General features: G+C 36.7%; 1 protein-coding gene across 4 annotated transcripts in view; it reads left to right on the top strand.

Moving 5' to 3' along the window:
* The window catches only part of ARID4B (AT-rich interaction domain 4B), an 86,926-nt gene that overhangs the window by 3,835 nt on the left and 60,897 nt on the right, over positions 1-22,194 (top strand). Inside the window, exon 1 of one of the 4 annotated variants that reach the window (XM_030447131.1) lies at positions 16,478-16,494. The exons of the other annotated variants lie outside the window; for them this stretch is intronic. Within the exon in view, the coding sequence (XP_030302991.1) occupies positions 16,483-16,494 (12 nt within the window). The 5' untranslated portion in view covers positions 16,478-16,482. Of the gene's footprint in view, positions 1-16,477; positions 16,495-22,194 lie in introns of those variants that run through there. 4 annotated transcript variants of the gene reach the window in all.

Below are 22,194 nucleotides of genomic sequence, written 5' to 3'. Positions count from 1 at the left end.
AATCTTACTTGGAGTCTGCTGACTGCAGACTTGCTGCAGGATTGAGGCCTCTGTTTCAATTTATGCCTTGGTCATTTTTTCAGGTGCAGAGGGCTGTGAGTGCTGCTGCATAGAGCACTGGAACTGGATTCCTTCTCAGTTGTCTTTCTCTCTTGGACTGAACTTGAACAAGTCATTTAGCTTTACTGACTCATTTTTCTCATCAGTGTTGTGTGGATAGAACGTTCACAGTTCCTTGTTAAACACAGGGATATGCAGGAAGAGCACCAAGTTGTACTGATAGAAAGCTGGGAGTCACTCATGTTCTTGTATTCTGAGCCCTCTGAGACAAGAGGTGTGCTGCCTGCCTGAGCAGATTACTGCCTCCAGATCTGTTGGAGTAATTGTTCTCCCCTCAGATGACCCAACTTAATCCAAGTAAATAGTTTCTTGTATAAAATAGTATCTCTAGCCTACTCACTAGTCCTCCCGTGGACTACAAAGGCCACTTGAAGGCAGTCTTGAAATATATCTTACAAGAATTATTCAAGTCTTGATATAATTGTGCTCGTTATTGTCATGTTCTACTAAATCAGGCTTTTTTTTTCCCTGTGTGAATGGCTTCTGATAGTAGTAAATGCAGTTGTATATAGAATTGACAGGATTCATAAGTTGTAGTTAAGCTTTTGTTTTTGTTTAACTTAGGCACCTTCTTTGTAAGGTGTTTTTGCATCAAGCGTGCTCTGGAAGCAGATAGATTTTTATTCTTTAAAAACTAATTGTGTGCTATCAAATTGCTACCTATTAAATCTGGAGCAATAAATATTAAAACATCATTATAGTTTTTTAGTTTTTCCCCAAAGTCGGGAAATAAATTCTAGGAAAGCAGAATTCTGCTTTTAAAGAAAGAAATAAACACCAACTCAGTTTCACCAGTGGTTTATAGTAAGAACTTTTGTAAATGCTCTTGAGCTTTTTAATATTTATCATGCATTTGCTTGAGATTTAAATATGTGAATGAGGGTAATATACTGACTGTAGTTAAAAAGTTCACTGCTGACTGGAGATAAAAATAGTGGATGTCCCAGAAGTTAGAGCAATGCACTTGTGAATTCAGTGATCTGAAATGACTGTCTTGATGTTATTTGTGTATTAATGTTATTTAGTCTGTAAAATATGAACTATTTAATGATTATAGATATTTCTGTTTGGTAGTCCTTGATGTTCCTCAGTGTTTGCTCAAAGCTGCCACACTGAAAAATTAAGGGAGCGATGTGCTCAGTTTATGGTGGATGTTTTGTTTTGTTCTTAATTCATCCTGAATTTACATTTTGGTTTCAGTATTCTTTCCTAGTGACCTCTAGCTATGCAGAGAGATCACTGCTGGGCACTGATGCTGTAGCTGCTTTCAGTTAAAGCCAGTTTGTTGCTTGTATTCTTTGCCAGCATGGCAGGGGACAAAAATGAAGTAACTAGAAAACCTTTCAGTCATTAGTTTCCAACTTCTAGCACAAGTCAGCTGAAAGTCCTGTTGCTCTTATGCAGGCCAGAAACAAGTTGTGGAATGTAGTGACCTTTCACTTTCTGGTTAACTATTTGAATTACAGCAGAAACGGGGAGTTATAGAGGAAAAGTACCACTAGAGTAGTTTTTGTGCTGGAGGCAGGAGAACAGGTAAGTCTTAAGGGGTGGTTTTCCCCTGTCATTTGGCATTGCATTAAGAAAAATTATTTTCTTAAATTCTGTCCTTGTGTTCCAGTTTGAACAAGCAATCAGAGGCAGTTATTGACTTCCTCATTGTTGCGTAATTATGTAGAAAGGAAAGCAAACACCACTTGCACCAGGCAATAACAGCTCGTGTCAGAATAATCCATGTCATTTTGAAATTGGTTATTTGCACTTTTGAAATGCCAATCTTGGTGTATTTTACAGGGGCTGAACAATACAGGAGTCTCAGATCCACACGTTTAGTATGTGACTGTTCAGTAGTTGTGTTGATGAGGACTCCAAGTTAATTAGACCACCTAGTGGAAAAAAGTCTGTAAGACTGAGAAGACTGCAGTTGTAATAAACTAGGAGCATTAGAAAAGTTAAGTTGCATGTATTATTACCTTCAAAATAGGGGAAGGATTTTTGGAGCAGCACTCTCACAGCAGCATGACTATTGTATTGGGATATCCCCTAAGAAAAATGTTAGGAGACAAAATATGCATATTTTCACTGGAACACTGTGAAATGGTTATTCAGTCTGTAATCTGAAAGAAGCATTGTATGCATGTAGTGCAGAAGCATGCTGTGGTGCACATTGTGTGGCTGTTTTCAAAGAAATTCTGCATTGTTATTTGAGAAACCTTTCAGGACAAAATGCAATGTTTTTTTGAGGTATTAAGCTTTGCAATCACTGTCAGATACTAGACCCGAGTACTTTGCTGGTTCTATACACTAAAAAAAGAACGGCCAACTTCAAAACAGGTGGAAATGATACTGTAGTAACAAATTGGTTTGTGTTTGGATCCTTCAGATAGATGATCTTTCCTTAGAAATAGGTGTTTCCTTTTATGATAGGCTGAAGAATAAAAATGAAGCGAGTTGGAGATTACTTCATTTGAAAAAGGTAACAAATTTTATAGAAAAGTCTAGATTAAATTTACTTAGCACCCTAATGTGATACAGAGCCATCCAAATGCTAGAGGATTTATCAGTTCATACTTACTTGAAAGTAGTTAACCTCTCCTGAAATGCAGTAGTAGGTTATCTGAAGTTCTCCCTACTGTAATAAGCACTTCAGCTGTTTTTACAGAAATGCACAAATCCGAATAACCGTGGATCTCAGAACTGGTTTTGCCTTAAATATGATTCAAGTCACAGTTGAGAAATGTTGGTTAAGTCAGGGCTTGCATGGCTGCTTGACTTTTAGTTCATGTGCTTCAGTAATGAATACCTTTCTGCCTTTTTTATTTAGCACTTCCAGTGTTGCCCTGGAAGTTGCTGTGCTTGCTACCACTCTCTGGATATTTGCTTGTTTGTGCATGGAATTGATTTTTAAAGACTTCTTGAAGATTTCCAGAGGCCTCCAGGGAACTAAGGAAGATTGTTTAGCCCTGTGCATAAACTAAATGTTAGGGATTTAATAAATTTTTTAATTATTATTTTAATAAGTGTTTTGATGGCAAATCATAAATTTGGGTGGCTGGTGTGGTTTGGTGGTTTTTTGTGGTGTTTTTTGTTTTGGGGGGGGGGATTGTTTGTTTGTTTGTTTTCTGTAAAGGTAGGGTGACCAGATGAGAGGATATTTCAGGGAATTCAAAGGGTGGAAAAGACAGCAAGCCACCTTGATATTCTACACCTGACAAGGCACCTATTTCTGAAGATAAGCTTGAAACAGGGGAGAAATTTATAAAGCGCTATTGTGCTTTGGTTTTCTGTGTGTTGTTGTTGTTGTTGTTATTATTATTATTATTATTATTATTATTATTATTATTACTTGGTTAATTTATTTTTGTTGTTTGGTTGCTGGTTCTTTTTGTGTGTTGGAATATACATTTGCTTGTTTGTTTGTTTCCAGGCTCCTTGCAAGGCAGCCTGTAAAGCAGTCATGACCTGTTTAGCAAGAAGTGTTTATAAGCAAGTTCTGGAAAGGCAGCTGTGGGAGACTGTCAGAGTAGGATGGTGAAGGGTGTTGCTGAGTTACCTGGAGAAAACTAGGACAGGTGACTTGCTTGCCTTATGTTTGGCTACGATGTGACAGTGACTTCCTGAGTGAGTATTGGTTAATTAAATGTGGAGTATGGGGGGTTTCCTGAGCCTGTGAGGGAGCAATGTGAAGACTTTTATTATGAGCTAAGCAGAAACATTTTAGTCCCTAAGTAAGGGACTAAACTCCTTCCTGTGAGCAGAAGCAGTAGGTATTTGTTCCCAGTGCTCTTACCTTGGAGCCTGTATGGGCTTTGGAGTGAAAGGAGTAGTCAGCAAGCCAGGGAGAAGACCTTTAAGCATCCAGAACTCCCAAATTATGTAGTCTTTGATGATGAATTTGGCAGACCACCTTAAGGATTATGCTCTTTATAGACATCACTCATCAGTTTTCATTTAAGCTGTTGCATAGCAGATCACCCAGGTTTAACTTACTGGTGAATAACACTGTTCTTGGGCAGAAGGGGGAGTTTGCTGTTCTTATTGGTTTGTGTCCCAACAACCTGCAGAAAGGCTTCTGTTTCACAGGGAGTTTGTCTAATGAGGCTCATATAGGCATGGAAAAATTAAGTCTTGTCTCCTTCTTCCACTCCTAGCTATTTATTCTTGTCTTTTGTGCCAGCAGTCCATTTGTGTGGTCCCAGGGCAGACTGAATCAAACTGAGATTAACTCATCAAGAATCAAATATATATATATATATATACACTCTTCAGTTGCCAGTCCCTGACCTGGCTCATCCCTACCACTGGGGCAGAGGGAAGAAGAAAGCAGCACACCAAGGCTGATTTGGATTGGTTTAAACTGCTTGTGAACACACCTTCATTTCCATCCCTTTGCCAAATTGCAGTTTGCAGTCATCAGGCTAAACATTTTGTAAACTGCCTACACGTGCAGTTGCCAGAGAAGTTTTTCTAGGCTTGCTTACTAGCTAGAACACTTTACTTTTCTATAAGTTTGAAGTCCATGTTTTCTAGAACGTGTTGAGAGAAAAGATTAAATGGAATTAATGATGTGGCTTGAAGGTGATGAGTAAAATTTAATTTTTGGTACAATAAATGTTTATTTCAAGTTCAAAAGATGGAGAGCTTTTAAAGAAAGTATTAGACAGAAAAAAAGAGAATTTTATGTAGGTTTTGGGGAGGCTACTGTAAGCTTTGCTTCCCCTACTCACCTAAAGTTCTTACTATTAAATGGAAATAATACAATTTATAATAATAACAATGTCTTCTCTCCTCCCAAGCTAGAGAAATGGTTGATATTACAGTTTTCTGCAGAAAAGTATTTATAAATAGTATATTCTTATCCTAAAAAGGTTGCAGTCTTCATGTAACTAATATTTATGTTAATAGCATCTGACAATAGGCATTTTTACCATTTAGTAGAAGAATTAAGCAATTGTGCTACCCTTATTCCAAATCAAAATGGTTAGAAATTATAATTAGGGAGAAATTATATCACTCTTTGATAAGGTAATCAAAGGGAATAGAGATCAAGCTTTTGATCCACTGCATGTTAAGAAGGCCCACATATTTATGGGTAGATCAGTGGAAACCCAGTGATATTCAGGATTTATGCCACTTGGAGATGGTGGAGAAAGGTGTACAACACTTTCTGCTTGAAATTAGAAACTTAATACAGAAATTTGGGTGACATTTGTTATCTTCCTTTTCAAAAACTTGAGGTTCTTACTGAGTTTTAATCTGGGATCCTTTCCCTTTTCAATGGCTTTCTATTTACTGTTGACTCTTTACACTGCCCTTCTAAGGACAGGGAAATAGGATTTGATTTCAGCAAAATTCAGAACCAAGTGTATCTGATACAAGGTATTAGCTAGTAATAAGCAATGTTACAGGGATTAAATTTGTGTGTGTGTGTTTGTGTTTTCATGTTCTCTTCTGAGCTGAAAAAAAGAATTTTGATCTGCTGTGACAATTTTTTTCCTTCAGATTTTCAGTTGTCCTCTCAGGAGCAGACTGCAAGTGCTAAATCCCTTTATTTCTACACTTATAATAGTCTACTTCATGTTTTTTTAAAGATAAATGTAGAATATGTTCTGCTGAGATCACAGAGAATGCTTGAAATTAATGTATAATGTGGAAGATAGACTTTCCTATGTCCTGAATGTGTGTGTGAGTGTGAGTGTTAGCTTAAACTTTTTGTTAATGCTGTGACACTTAGGTTAATGTGAATTCTTTTCCTGGGGAAATAGTAATAGCTTGAGACATTTTAGAAATGAGTACATGTTATACCAGCATTTCAGAATTCAGGAGTTTCTAATGGAACATGTTTTCACTTTTTCACTTATTTTGCTGCTCTGCTTATTTAAAGAGAAATGTTGCTGTTGAAACGATTGTTACCTCTAATTAAATCACCAAACTTGGAAAGAAAATACATATAATTCTTAATCTTTGTTCTCCTGTAAATATAAAAGCATTTTTGAAAACACAGCAATAATTACATAATTTTCCACTTAAATCTATTTAGAAGGTTGTCTTGCAAGAAGTGCATCAAGGGAGATAGTGAAGTACTTTAGCATAAGAAAGGCTGCATTAGAATTTAAAAATTGGAGTCGGATGTGTACCAGTACATTGCTGCCTGAAACAGAGACAAAAATGGAGACAATAATTCAACTTTTAAGTCATTTCCATTTGGTGAATGCATATTTATTCTGAGATGGTCTTCCAGAACTTCATAATGACAGTCCACATGCCCATAGACATACTGACAGAACACAAGTTGGATAACTGCAGTCTTTTTGTCTTCTTTGTGGAAATTTCATGCCTATTTTGCTCCAGTGTTGGACAAAGCAGGAGACATTAAAAGCTTGGATTCAGTCCTTTGCTTACAGATTACTTTTACAGCTTTTCCATTCCTAAAACTCCAGTGGTAAAAAAAGAAAATGTCACCTGGTGATGGACAGTATTGGTTACATGGGCTGGAGAGTCACACTTCAAATATATTCTGTATTTTTGATCCATTTTGGATCAGCTGAGGCTGCCAGTTTAATTGTTTTCCCTGGAATACTTAATATTAACTTCCAGAAAGTACTAGTATGTGCAGTACATGTCTGTCTGTGGTTATTCAGTGTAATTTGTTGGTATTTCTTTGAGCTGTTGAGCTAATATTCTGATTTCAGTGTACTTTCCCTGATAGTAGCCAAAATGTTTGGATTGATAAGCTACACATATTTCATTCTATTAACATATAACAATGTCTTTTCATACATTGATTTTCTTGGATAATACAGAGCCTATATTTACACTTTATAGTGTAGGATGAGTCAGCCAAGTAAAGTGAGTTGTTTTTGTTCCCTTCCATACAGTAAAAAAAATCTTTTGATGACAGCATAATAATAGTGTATCAACAACAGAGAGGTAAGTGTCTGTCCCCCTATGGCAGATTTCTTTCCCTGGTAGTGTACACAGCATCAGTAGCATATGGACAGCAACTCAAGTGGTAGTAGGTTAGCTTCAGACAAGTGGAATGTTTATATTTATATCTCTTGAGTAGCATGGATTTTAGTTCAGTAAAATTATACTTACTCTCTTTTGCATTAAAATAGAGAACAATCCTACCTGTGTCTGACTGGAATAACTTGTTTTGAGACAGCAGTTAGTTAACATTTGAAATGGTGTAATAAAATCTTAAGTATGGTCTGACCATAAATATCCAACCTAGCATCTGTTATGTGGAATAAAAGTAATTTGTGATATTTAAGCTGTCCTGATCAAGTTTCTGTAGTTGTATATATTATATTTACTTAGTTGGAGTTTTGATGAAGCAAATCAGCTTTTATTATCCTCATAGAAAGATATTCTTAAATAAAAATAATTAAAAAAAAAGATAAAATGGTAAACTTCAAGTTCTTGATTCTAGGCTTATCCCCATACAGTTCCAGAACTTTGCCATCTTATTGCTGCAGATGGATATTGTTACTGTGCTTGCTCAGAAAGAAACTTTTAAAGGAAAAGAAAAAAAAGACTGCAGTTCTTTCATTTCATCTGCAAATGGGCCTGCCCTGTGTTTACAAGAAAACTCCATAGTCTTCAAGGAACTACAGCATCTTTTCTGCTTTCTGGCAGTTTCTCTTGAAAAAGCTTTTTTGCCCACTGAAAGAACATTGCAGCCAAGTACAGGAGTGAGTGAGTATGTGGGCACATCAGTTGCTTGGGAGGGACACTGTGAGCTCTCTGTGTACTCTGCTGCTAGCAGGGGTGATGGCACAATATTTTTGTGAAATACTACAGTGGGCTGTTGAAAAGTGAGGTTTGTACTTTAAGCTCTACATTTCAGAATTTATCTTTTATTTTCTTAGGCTTAGGAGGAAAAATGCTGATCATAGAAATGTAATTAATTAGAATTCATTTGACATATGTAGTTGATAATGTAACTTGCTGATTTGCCAGAGATGCTGGTGTTTTTATATATAGCTATGTATTTATGAAAATGCTGTGTGTGTTCTTGGGGACCTAAGGGCTGTTGGGGTGCCTCTTGTTGAACTTCTGAGAACAGGATGAGGTTTCACATGGAAGATAATGGTAGAATTGCTGATACACCAAAGACTATCAAGTAAAACTTGGTTATACTTTTTTGCTTTCACAGTAGTAATCCTAAATGTTACTTTTTGAAAGAGCCTAAAAAAAACGAAGGTTTTAGTATAAGAGGCTTAAAGACTTTTAAGAAGAAAACTGGGCTTTATGAAATAGCATCAGCTCACTTGAAGCAGTGAGTAGAGTTTTATATCACAAATGCAACTTCAAAAATCTTACTCTCTTCTTTATTATGTTGAAGAGTTTTGTGGAATCAGAGCAAGGATCTTTCCTTAAATAGCCACTCCCTGGAAATGGCTGCCATTAGTCACAGCCTAAGCCAGCTGAAGATGTTTTGGAAACAGGTGCTGTGATGAGTAGCCAAAGAAAGGGAAGCATTCTGGGTAGTTGGATAAAAGGTATGAAACAAGTAGCTTAGGTCCTTTAATTCCTTAACTTCTGAAAGGTAATCCAGCTGAATAGTAGCCACTTGTATATTGTTCTTATTCCCTGGGGTACTACAATAGCACTTTTACTTTCTGTGTATCATGCATTAAATATGTTAAAATTATTCATGATTATGCAGCACTTGACAAATCTCCTCTTAAGCTCATTGTCAGCTGGTTATTTCTCTTAAATATGTTACTTCTAATTCTTGCATTCGTGTTTTGTTACAGCTATTTTGTGATGGAAAATTCTTGAAAGGGTTTTCAAATAGTAGAACTTTAGTTAAACAGGAAAAGCTTGCATCTCTGCTTTGGATAACTGCCATATTGATTATATTTAGCTTTTTTCCCCAAAATGTCCTTTCATAAACCAAAGGTTGAATACTGAATTCTTAGACATAGGGAGAGAAGAAGTCTGGAAGATGAATGCTGCTGTGGAGAGGCACAAAAGAGAGTAATGATCTATTTTCTTATAATACCCTTGCTACTGATTCTGCAGGAGTATTTGGTCAGCAATATGCTCAAAGTGTGTTGAGATGGGAGAGGAATTTTTCTCTGTACTTGTTTTTGTTAGATTGCTACAAGTTATGGGTTGTGTCCCTACTAGTTAGGAAACTTGTAGAACTAGCTTATAAAAGAATGTTCCTAAAGGTTCACTGTGGTTTTTGTGAGGGGGGGAAAAAAGGCAAAAAACCTCCAAAAACTATGCACGTAGTATTTCAGTCATAACTTTTTTTTTTTTAACCCATGTAAAATTGTACTGAGTTACCTCTTCCTTCAGAACAAGTATTCAGTTGTTTCTGTTAGATGTATAGATAGATTGTATGGCTTTTTACAAATTGCAGAGTGGGGGGAAGTAGTTACAACTTACTTAACCATCCAAGCAGCTGTCTGACTGACAGAGCATTTCACAGTAAAAAATAATTTGTCTGTGTTTCCCTGGCAAAAGGTTACATTACATTTGGACCTGGAGCAGGTCCAAAGGAGGGCAACCAGGCTGGTGAAGGGACTCAAGCACAGACCCTATGAGGAGAGGCTGAGGGAGCTGGGGGTGTTGAGGCTGGAGAAGAGGAGGCTCAGGGGAGACCTCATCACTCTCTACAACTCCCTGAAAGGAGGTTGGAGCCAGGGGGGGGGTTGGGCTCTTTTCCCAGGCAACTCTCAGCAAGACAAGAGGGCACAAAAGGTCTCAAGTTGTGCCAGGGGAGGTTTAGGTTGGATGTTAGAAAGAATTTCTTTACGGAGAGAGGGATCAAGCATTGGAATGGGCTGCCCAGGGAAGTAGTGGGTTCTCCATCCCTGGAGATATTTCAAAAGAGACTGGATGTGGCACTGAGTGCCATGGGCTGGGAACCGCAATGGTGGTTCAAGGGTTGGACTCGATGATTTCTGAGGTCCCTTCCAACCCAGCCAGTTCTATGATTCTATGATTCTATGATCAGTGAAAATAAGGTTTATTCCATAGAATATTTTGCCACAGCAAGGCTCTTCAAATTTAACATTGCCATAGCAGCTCAACCAGAAGCTGATTTGATGTATGGGTTGCCTTGCACTGTGTTTTGGGAAAGAAGCATTAGAATTGGGATAACTTCAGCTTCACTTCCTTGCTGCTTCTCTTAGTATGTCTACACTGCAATGTTGTGCAGAGATTCCTGTTCCAACATGGAAATAGTCACTTGCCAGAGTACAAAGCTCAGCATTAGTTACAATTTACCCCAGGTTTTTTTTTTTCAGATAAATGATTGTACTAATTTCTGTGCTGTGGCCCTATCAGTGCTGGTAAGAAAAGATCAGTAGATTTAACAGAACATAATTTTCTTTTCTCTCCAGGCTCAGATAATTGGTTATGTGGGTTGTATAGGTAGTCTTAGCTGAGGTACTGTCTGCTCTCTGACTGGGAGCTTTCTCTAGTCTTAACCAACCATTTTATTGTAGTGGCAGTCTCAGCTTAATTTGAATCTATTTAAGTGCTGCTTGGATGCTTCAGCACAGTGTAAGTATGTGAGTAGTTGTGCTAATGCTTCACTTCTCTTTAACCTTGCTTGTGCCTGCTTCTCAAAGCTGTCTTGCAAATGTTTTTAGTGTAGTGGTTTTCAACCAGTGATCTTCATACATTGTGGGTTCTGCAGCCTGCTTCTAAGAGAGAGCTGAAGATATAATTAAGGCAGGCAACCTTCTTGTTGGTAGGTCTGTTTGCTACTCAGGGACCTACAGCTCCACTGCAATTTTGCAGGAAAATCAGTACACTGAAAAGTTTGCAAAGAACTTTGTCCAATGCAACAGTCCATCTGTAATTGTTTTTTTGTTTTTTGGGATTTTTTTTCATAAATATTCCACTCTTTCTTTGCATATATAAATTCCTATGAGGTTTTTTTTATACCTCCCTTTTTTTTTAATAGGAGAGAAAGCTGAAAAATTACAGGGCTCCTATGAAAGATGTAACAGGCAGATAGGTGTCTGCATTGTAGTACAACTTACAGACAGTTCAAGGGTGGTAAGGCTGAGCTCCAAGCATCATAAAAAAATCACTAATGTGATGTTGCATTAAGAAAAAGAATCATCTTCATAGGACTCTGGGAAAGAAACCACGATTTGCAAAGTGTAAAAGGGAAAAATACTGGAAAGGATAATCTGCAGGGCACTGAAAAATGTATGTAGAACATATCATGCCAATACATTGCAAAGAAATCACTATATATATATATATATATATACACACACACACAACTATAAAGCATAATACTTTAATCCCTGCCTTCCAAAATTGATGCTGCAAAAGTAATGGTGATCAGGGTAACATTTATGTATATGCATTCCCCAAAACCACATATGTGTATATTTTAATACCTAAAAATTACCTACAGTCCTTTAAAAGTTTCAGTTTGTTAGGTAGTTTGCCTTTGAGTTTCACTCCAGTTTTATTCTGTTACATTAGCTTTCAAATGCTTAATTGTGGCACAGAGAATTTCAGGAAAGCCAAATATAAGAGCTAACTATTTTTCAGCCAAAATATTGCACTCTTAGTATATTGTTTTATCCAAATGAGATGTACTTTGTTAGCTCTTGTGTAACATTTTCCCCTAGAGACTAAAGAATAGCATGTTACTGACTAGGAATAAAAGGCTAGTTTAGATCAGGAGTGAAGATCTGCCAAAATGTTCCAAATAAGGGCTTGGTTACACTAAAACCTAGGGAAAAGTCTGGGGATTAATGTGTATTGAGATGAATTCAAAGATTGTCCTAAACCCAAAACAAATGAAAAAATGGTTGAGTTTGGCTGGTTTGCAAAATGAGAATCTTAAAAGTTATTGCTGGCACTGAGCTAGAAAGGCAGAAAGAGTGATGGGCTGGGTATGCTCAGTCTGCTGAAAACAGCTGAGAAGTTTGAGGACAGTTCTGCAGGGCAAGTCAGTGGGAAGAGGAGGAGAGCCCAGTTTGGCTGTAACAGAGTGCATCTGCAGGTTCTGCTGCTTGTGTTTGGATCTTATGAGCAGTGTCTCTGATCTGAAATGAAAGCAACTGGTTTGGAAAAGCAAAAAGGAAGTTGGTGGAGAGAACTTCTTATAGAATTTTTCTTTTTTTTTTTTAAGATATCTTTGTGATATGTACTTTTGATTTAAAATAGTCTGAAATGGGGACTCTGAGTTTACCTCCACCAAATCTGACTAAAGACCAGGCTGGATTCTATGATCCTGCAGAAGAAACTGGATGCAAGATGATGACCTGACTAAATTTATCTTTGTGGGGATATTCAGCCTTCCTTTAGTTGAATGTTTTTTAGTAGTAATGTCCCTGTAACTGTCTTTGCGAGCATGTGCTGTGTCCTGTGGTGCTAAATCAGCTTTCTAAGTTGTATCCACACAAGCCCCATGAGATTATTAGAAGAATGTGTTTCCTTGGTTTTTGGGCTCTCTTGGATGTAGTTGTGGAACTCTGGTTTTCTGGATCCAGCACTCCTCAGTGTCTGCCATTGGTGTTAAACAGAATGGAGTTAAGGTTTATTCTTCTTTGTGTGAGGCAGTGACTTATTCTGAGTTATTTTGCTTGTCCAGGTGATGGTTCTAGAGAGATTTCTTGTTCTGCTCTAGATCTCTGGTCCTCAAAGGGACTTAAGAGACTGTTTCAACACTGCATCATCATCTTGGTACAAATTCTCTGTAATCCAGTTACTAAATGTCACACTGTCTGGAATGTCAAACCAAAAAATAAATGGGATCAGTACCATAAAAAATAACAATGAATTGAATCAAGGCAAGGGGCTGTTTTGTGGGAAATTTTTGAAATGAATTTTGAAATTAGTTCTCAGTTTAGGATTAGATTTCTTATTTTACAAAAGCAGATTAATTAAAAAAACCTGTTTTATTTCTAGAATACAGTGGTAATGGTGCTGTGCTAGTTTCCTATAAAAATCATAACTTGGCCTATTCCTGCAGAATGATCAGTTGAATCAATATTTTTTCATCTGAAAAAATATTTCACTTGAAAAGCTAATACCTGCTTTGTTTGCAAATAGTGTGCAGTGTGGATAAAAGCCTTAACATCAACTGTTTTTTTGAGTGCTATCCAAGTAGATTAGACCTTGAATACAAACTCGTGTTTCACCTTTCATATACTCCAGTACTGAAGTGCTTTCAGCCAGTTTAAAGCCACTTCAGGAATTTAGTGGAGACTGAAAGCTGATAGATAGACATCCAGGTCTCTGGCTTGCATTCAGGGATGAAACTGAGTTTAGAGAACCATTCAAAGAGGAAATATTTAGCTTGATTATGTAGCTAAAGAAAAAGTAAAAATCAAAAAGAAGTTTAAAAATTAAAAAAAAAATCTAAAAATGTTAAAAGAAAAAAAATTAAAAGTCTGTTGTGGTAAATGTCATCTGTTTCATCCAGCTAGAGGCTTCATACATTTAATTTTTAGAATTTGCAAGAACCTGAGAAATTCTAAACAATTGTTACAGGATGTTACTTTATGCTGTAGCCAGAAGCAGGCTGCCAGTTTACCCACTGATTTCTCCTCTTCTACTCAACTCTGGTGCTTCACCTCACAGTGAAACGATTCAACTCACTTCTATGGGAGAACAACCAGTTTAGTTCAAGTAACAGCAACAAATAGCTACTTTTTGAATTGGAGAGTTGAATCACTTGAGCCTTTTAACTAATTAAAAGCATCCCAGAACTGATGTGAAAGGGGGGATGAACAAGGAGAGGCATCCTTCACCTACATTTGTGTTTGGAGGGAGAAGGCCTTCTCCTTTCAGGCTCCTTTCTACCCAGAAGCATCAAATAACACAGCTCTTGGTGGTTATCCTGTAGCAGCACACACCCCCAGTTTCAGAAATTAAGAACTACTGTTAACAGAAAGTAGTGGCTGTCACCAGTTTTGATGATGTAACTCCCTTTTATTTGGTTTTTATTTTTGATGGCTACATTTTTTTTTGTTTTCTGCAGGTAGACAGAATATTAATCCTGGCATTTCTGGCTTTATTGGTAAAGAGCTGAGTTGGTTCCACCCTTTTTACTTAAACTGGCTTTTTCACAAAGCAGAATTATAACTGCATCCTGATGATCATTCGTAGTTACCAGGAAAAAGCTGTCTTGCATTCAGAACACTTCTGTTGGATTAGAGTTTCTAGCATAGAGAAGCCACGTAGCTGTTTTTGTACCAGTTAGTTCTTACAGTGTTGAAGTTTTTGGAGGTTTCCTGTTGGTTCTGTAGCATTCACAGCTGTTGTGTAGAGCTGAATGAGCTGACAAATAGCAAGAAGCAAAGCATCACAAGATAAATACATATTTTGATTCTTGTACAGATAGATGTGTATTTTGGGTAGTGAATACAGCAGAAACGTGTGTATTTTAGTAATTTCTCACTTAAAATCAGATTTCTGTTTCTTTAAATAGCCCCCATTTTTCTTCCTCCCTGCCTGCATTTAACTAAAGGGCCTATTCCATCTGTTCCCTTTAACAGATAAAGCATTATGAATATTGCCATTTCAGAAACCTAATAAGCAACTGTATTAACTACAACCCATGTTACCATTTTTTTTATATAAGTACTAAGAAAAAGGCATTATGAAATTCAAATCCATCATAATGGGATGCCTTTGAGACTGAAAAAACCACAGCCACAACTTTGCAGGGTTTCCGAGCAGTGAGATGAGGACCAGACAGCCAGCTTTGGCCTAGATAATTTATTGAGAGGAAGTGAGGACTGACTGTAACAGTTGAGCTTTTAAAACCAAGAAGTGAACAGATTGTTGCTGAGCGGAGTTGTGTACAGTGTATTTTTAAAATTAGTATTATGATAAGTGAGTTGAGCTCTAACCAGAGCTGAAGCCCTGTGCAAACTTCCTGTCTGTCTGAGACATCACGCAAGTGCCTGGGGGTGGAAGAATGAGTTTTGACACACATCAGCTCATGTCAGAAGTGGTAAAGCTGATATTTCTCTTGTGGGAAAAGGATAGAGTGGTTTTCCTGATCACTTGGATTGGCTGTTTAGGATATGGGGTAATTCACAGAATCTTGAAAAGCACAAGTAACTCTTCAAAAGTGTTTTTTTTCCTCTCTTCTTCTGCAACTGCCTTTATTACAGTGTTTTGTTTTAATTTGGGGAGTTTGTTGTTGATTCAGAATTCAAGTGTGAATACCTATAGCCACATTCAGCTGAGTCTGAACTACTGCTTTGAATTTTGCTTGCTCATTCCTTTCCTGTGTATTTACCAAGACTGTTGATTTAAAGCCTCAAAGAGATGTAATATTTATTTCACCCCTTATGATCTCTTCAAATAACGAGTTACACAGAATATCAGCATCCTTTTTTTAAACATAAAAGCTCTGCTCTTCCCAAAGCTGTGGGATTTTTTTAATGCCCTGGATTGCTTGATTAAATAACTTTACAATATTGCTTCTTTCCTATGCAATGAAAGAGTACTTTGGGCTGATACTGTAGGACACAGTGAAGGACTGTAGGTAGCTAACCTGCTACATGTGGCTCTGGATGCTCTATCTGCTGGGCAAAAATAAATGTAGTCAGGTGAGAGTGCTTTATAAAGTAGGGTTAGAACCTGTTGGATGGTTGTGACAGAACATCTCTGCAAATCCCTTTCTGTTAAAATGTTTCATGTCATGGCTTTAAATAGGCAGAATTGTCTGGGGGAGTGAACAGAGGGTGTTTTATTCAGTAAGCCAAGATTCATAGGACAAAGAATTGAGAACTTTGCACTGGCTGCCTTTTAATCTCAGGTTTTAGCATCTGGGATTGAAGCTGCCCTAAGGGCTAAGCTGGGGAGCCATCAGCAGGCAAAGCACTCGCTAGAGTTTCATGGTATGGTATGTGCCACATTAACAGTTTGCTGCTATTGAAAATGGAACATGCTGTCTGTTATTTCCTCCTCCCCTGGGGGGCAGTTCTTGGGGAAAAATAGCCAAAAAAATAGATGGAACATGAGGCAATGTCATAGCTGTGCCAAAAAGGCAAATGTCATGCTGGAATGTTCAAGTAGTATTTTGAAAATTGTGTGAAATTAATCTGCTTGCTTTCACAATCAATGAGGCCATACCTGTATCTGCTTTTAGGCACCAACTTGAAGAACTATGTGAGATAATTAAATCAAATTTCAGAGGGAAGCAATTAGAAATACAAGTTGTCTTAAAAATACAGCCTGTAGGTAAAACACAATAACTTCCTTGGGTTTGTTTTTTTTTTTTTTTTTTTTTCAGAGATGAGATGACTCTAAGGAGTTGCATCTCTTGAAACTCCATAGCAGAAGCACACTGGTCTCCATGTGCAGTATTGATATGACAAGAAATAACAGCAGCAAGGAATATTTAGATGAGATAGTATGGAAAACTCTGTAAGCACTGGAATATGTTCCGTGTGGAGAGTGTGGAATATTCCCTCCTGAATTTAAGAATAGTTATGACAAACATCTGTTACGAATAATGCAGCTAAAATAATCATACCCAGAGCAATGAGTATTAATATCCTTTTATGTTTATTGTACTTTGTTCTTCCTATCTCATCCAGCATCACTGGATCTTCCATAAGGTGAAGTTATCTGTAGGTCTGTTCTAAACTCATTTTCATAGTTCTTTCTGAATGACTTGTCCCTGGCCAGCAGTTTCACAGAGGATGAGCAGGCAGCAGTTGAGAGAGCGTGGCAGAGGTAAAAATTCCTTGTGTTTGTTGCTGTTTGTCCATAACCATTTTATACAGCTCTGCTTTTGGTAGACTCCAGTGCACAGCTGCTGTCTGCTACAAACACATTTTGTCTGCACACATTCTCAGTTCCTGAATGCTTGGATTTGGGCATAGTTTTGAGGTGGAATTGGTGTAGATTGGTAGTGCTTCATTTACTAAATTATCTGTCCCTAGGAGGGATTGATTCTTAATCAGTAAGAAGATTCTGTAGTTACACTTTGTTTCCTACTCCCATTTTTTTGTTTCTTATTAGTTAACAGTAGCTCTGACATTCCTTTCAGTATTCCCTCATTGTTTTCTAGGAAGTAACTGTGGCAAAAAACAAATTCAAAGGCTACATATCAAAGGCTTTTTTACTAGAGTAATTATGTAATTTATTGTGTTATTCTGTTATATTTTTAATGTGCTATTAGAAAAAGTCCTTGAGGTTAAATTGCAGATCACTTAGTCATGATTTCATCCAAATATACAAAATAACATCTTAAAATAAATACTTAGAATTTCAGAATGTACTTTTATCAATACAAATTTAAACATAATAAGACTTTTAATTAGTACATCATCCCTTCAGCTTTCCCTTTCTGTTCTAATCTAGGAATATAATATAAATCCTCCCCCTTCTCCTTCCCAATAATGAGTTTACAAAGTGTTGTACTAAGTATAGAAATAAACCAAAGCAAGACCTTTTCTTCTGTATTTGCAGAAAAGGCATTAGGTTTATGGGTTGGTTTTGGTTTTATTTTTTTCTAAGGCTCAGTTTTTCAACATGGTATGAATGTGCTTCTGATATTTTACACAATAGAAAATAGTTTTAAAAATAAATTATAATATGCAGAAGCCTAATATGCTATAATTTAAGTGAAAAAACCCCAGCATTTTTAGATAATGGTCTGATTTTATTTTCTGTTCAACATTCCTGTTCTTGCTATCAGTTTTAGTATATAAAAATACTATTTTTCCACCAAGGAAAATGACAGTATTTTTATAAGTTGCCTAGATTTACTGTAAAATACAACCAATTCATTTTACATACATAAATTTTCCTGTTCTCTGTACTGTCATACTGAATTTTTATTTTTTTTAACTAACTTATTAAAAGGAAAACAATCATTAAATCATATTTGAGTAGAATGAGACACATTTCCAAAGAATTACCAAATTGTTTTAAAAACAAATGTTGTTTTTTCTTCCTCTTGAGTTTTCATTGTTGATTTTTCAGACTTCACATAGTGCTCCATTAGTCACTTCATTATTTTGCACAGGAACAGCCTAGGCTGATTTGTTTGATTAAACTATCAAATAATCTTTGTTCCAATCCAGTTGGAACACAAGTGTATCATTATCATATCATTCTTTTCAGGCCATTGGAACATCCCAAGATTTTCATGGTGTAAGCAGCATCTCTAGACAGAACTGTGGCATGTTTTTAAAACTGAGGCAAGTTTCCAGACCTGATAATTGAACTAATGCTTCCAAGAATTATCTGAGCCTTTAATTGAAAAAAGTGTTTGTCAAGGGGAAGATTTAATCTAATTTATTTTCAAGTGCAAAACAGGGATCAAGGATATCTTTTTTACAACATTATTTTATCCTCTAATACCAAACACATTACTGCTTCCTTTTTTTGACTTAAAATTCTTCACACTTGAATACATTTTGGTTCTTGCACTAAACATGTGAAATCTGAAAGAAGTCTGGCCAAATAGCTGTGACCAAGAGAACTCTTCATTGATAAGTTCCTTATTTCAAGTTAATCATTAACTTTTTTAATGTGTCCATATGCAGAAACAACGTTCAGACTTCACTTGGAGCACAGAAAGAAGTCTGACCAAAATTCATGAAGTTGCACCACTTGAAGTACTAAGCTATGATGCTAAATAGGTTGAATATTTGATTAAACTTTACAGAAAAATTACAGTCTGGTAACTATGACAATGATTGACTTAAAAAAAAATGTTACATTCTGGGGGATAAACTGCAGGAGCAAGCACTGAAAATATCTTTCCTTCATGTGGTCTTTCAGCACTACAGAACAAGTAGAGACCCACAGAAGGAATTGTACAGAACTGGCATTATTTTTAGAGACTGAGTTCTGGAGTGTTTGATTAAATAAAATGCTATCCTGATAAAAAAAAATACAGATTTTCATTCTTAGGTCTCAGAGAACTAGAGAAACATCAAATGCCTGCTTGCCTTTGAGTAAGAGATGCATTATCCCATTCTGCAGACTTGAAAGTTGGTACATGCCTGCTGGGTTGCATCATTGTACAGGAAGTCTGTGACCAAATTAGGGACAGAATGAAAATTCAGTGTTTTTTTATTCAGTGTGGCAGGGGGAAAAAAAATCTAAATATTTTGTGTTTTAAGGCACCTTTCTGGATTTGCTGTTTTGAGTAGATGAGGTAATTGCAGTTTGAATGTTTGGAAATTACACTCAGTAAACTTCTGGATGAAGAATCAAGCTGCTCTTTGACAATGATTTGGATAGACTAACTTGTAAATCTTTTTCATTGAAATCTTTCTCATTTTCTCAGTATTTTTATAATTCTGGATCCATTTAGCATAGTTTTGAAACAAACAATGAAGTAATGGGTTTACTAGTTCCATGCAAATTCAGCTTTACACAGAAGTAAAAATAATGAAAATGAATTTTGCATTTAAAATGGATACATGAAGTAAATGAAGGATTACCTGTGGTTGCTGAATTGAACCCTTGTTTTTGTCACTTGGTCCTTCATCATCTTAGAACCCGACAACCTTTCCACATAGATCGTTTTTATTCAGAGAGGAAAATCAGTTCAAGGATTTAAGAACTTCAAATATTCTATGCAGTGAGCTGATCTAACTGAACAATCTGAAATGAAGAAAATAGACCCTCACCACCTGTAGAGATCACTGAAGCTTTAACCATCTGTCCAGAAGGTTCTGGTAAATTCATGGGAGGGGGACTGGAGGGGAGAAGGGAGAGAAAAGGGAAAACCCCCTTTCTGCCACAGTTCCATGCTGCATAATAATGTTTTCTGGTGAGATGGTATTTGAAACTTCCTCTAGATTTTAAATGGAAACTTGAAAGAAGTTTCATTACAAGCACACACATTTTTCTTTTTTATTTATTTAGAAATGTTCAGCTTGATCATGATGTTCCTGCCATAGTTTTAAATTGTGGGCAAACTTGATAACATCCATTTTCCTTCAGAAAAATAAAAATACCTTTCTCTGGAAAGCATGATGGTAACAAAACATACAAACACACACACACAAAATCAAGCCAAAATGTAATTTTTCAGGCAGAAGAAAATCTGCCCAAAGCACAAACTTTCTCTTGGGCTTTCATGTAATAGCCTTTTCATATGAAAACCATAAGAGCCCTTCATTCTATGATGTAGTCTGCAGGTTTCCAGAAAAATTCCTCCTGTTTCCTGTTGGGTTGTTCTTGTTTCTGGGAGATGGAAGATGGGGCAGTGGATTTATTTTTTTAAAGTATTTTTTTTGTCTTCTGGGCCTCAGTCTTTTAGCTGTTGCAGTTGTCTCTGAGGAGTGAAGTGCTGCAGTAGCAAAACATTTGGAGAAAGGTTTTACCAGTTTCTCAGCTTTGTGGCTCTAAAATACATTACAACTGTATTTGAAATCAACTGTACAGAATTATCTGCCAAACTGAGCACATTAAAAGTGTGAGGGTTTTTTTCCTGAAGATGTCTGCTATTACTACTGTGAAGTTTGGGTGTTGAGTTGAGCTCAGCTGGCTGAGCTGTAAGCAAAATTTGCCCTCTTAATTGCAGTCAGTAAACAAAACAGCATTTTGTGTATTAAGAAATTGATTCTGCAGTGTGTGGGCAGGCTGCAGTTTGAAAATATTTAACTGAAGTCTTAATTTAAATATCTTAGTTACTGGGGTGAATGTTTGGGGTTTGTTGTTTCTTTGTGCTTTTTTTTCTGTTTTAATGAAAACACTTCTTCAAAACTGGTCCAGGAGATGTTGGTTTTACCCCTTCTTTCCATGCAGTTCTTGAAATATGACTATTTTCAAACTTTAGGTACCCCAAAAGTCTTTGAAATGCTGTCGAATGACTTTGAAGTGGCCACTAATTCTGCAGGATGGAATGAAGAATTTACTGGCTCTATGAAAAGTTTGCCCCTCATTAGAAGTCTTAAGGATCTGGTTGAGTTTTGGGTAGTAGGGTATTATTGGTGGTTTTTCCCACTAATTTGTGGTACTGTGGATGACTGCAATTGGAGTAGTCACATATTTGTGCAATGGCTCTGCTTGCAAACTGCGTGCTCCTCTTTAATATTATTAACACTGAAACCATGAGATAAGACTTTCTTTGGAAAGTTAACTTGAATTGACTGTAGATGGTAGAAAAAAGTTTTGCCATTGTTCCCCTTGCTTAATAAGAATCAGAAAGAAAAATTAGATGTTGAGCCTTAAAATGTTTATTTTTAAAATTCAATAATTAGTTTGGATGCCTGGTGGTGGGAGTGGAGGACAGTTTTGAATCTTTAATAAGCTCCTTCTGAACTTTGTTTATTGAAAATAAACAGATTTTAAATATCCATTAAAAAGCTAAAACCAGTCTTTGCCTTTCAGTAGTTGTGGGATTGGGTGTGAGGCTGTAGGGTGGGTTTTTTTCCTTCTTTAAAATATTTCACTGAAGGTCTTTGGAGTCTTGCAGAGTAGGTAAATGCTCAGTTTTCAATGTTTAATATGAGCTGAGATCCTGGCTTTTCTAACTTTGTATATATGAGAGACAAAGGTAAAGGTAGAGACCCAGTTTTCTCTGCATATTAAACTGAAAGCAGTCCTGCAGCTTTCTTGCTAAGCATGTCTGTTGTGTTTCTAGATTGAATGCTTAATCTTGTTTTCATGTGCTTTACTTGGAACATCCTGTGTGTGGTGCAGAGGAATACAGATTAGGAGATAGAAATAATATATTCACACACTGTATTAGAGGTGCTTATAGGCAAAGGGCAATAAAAAGCAATTTTATCAGCTGTTGTACAACACGCCAGTTCTTACAAAGGAACTGGAATGCTGTAAATGCAGCACAGTTTGAAAGTGGAGGTGTGAGGGTGATTTCATCCCACCGAGAGGAAAAACATCCAAATGTCTAGAAAACCTGGAAAACTGACCCCTTCAATAGCCTTTCTTTAAAGGTGTGTAAAAAGCATAATGCTACCATTTTAGATGGCAATATTACAACGTTTATTCCTGAGTGCTCTGGAGGGGTTCGTGGTTTTCCTACCTCTCCCTGGGAAGACCGATATAAAACGTCCAAATTCAGAAGATGTGCAGGTTGTTTTATGATGTGGGCATCGAGCCATTTATCAGTCCTTCCAAGTATAATCAGCTCGA

This window comes from Calypte anna, chromosome 3 (assembly GCF_003957555.1).
Source record: "Calypte anna isolate BGI_N300 chromosome 3, bCalAnn1_v1.p, whole genome shotgun sequence".
NCBI classification, from domain to species: Eukaryota; Metazoa; Chordata; class Aves; order Apodiformes; family Trochilidae; genus Calypte; species Calypte anna.
Note: the sequence above shows the minus strand (reverse complement) of the source record. Positions and strands in the feature narration are given on the sequence as shown.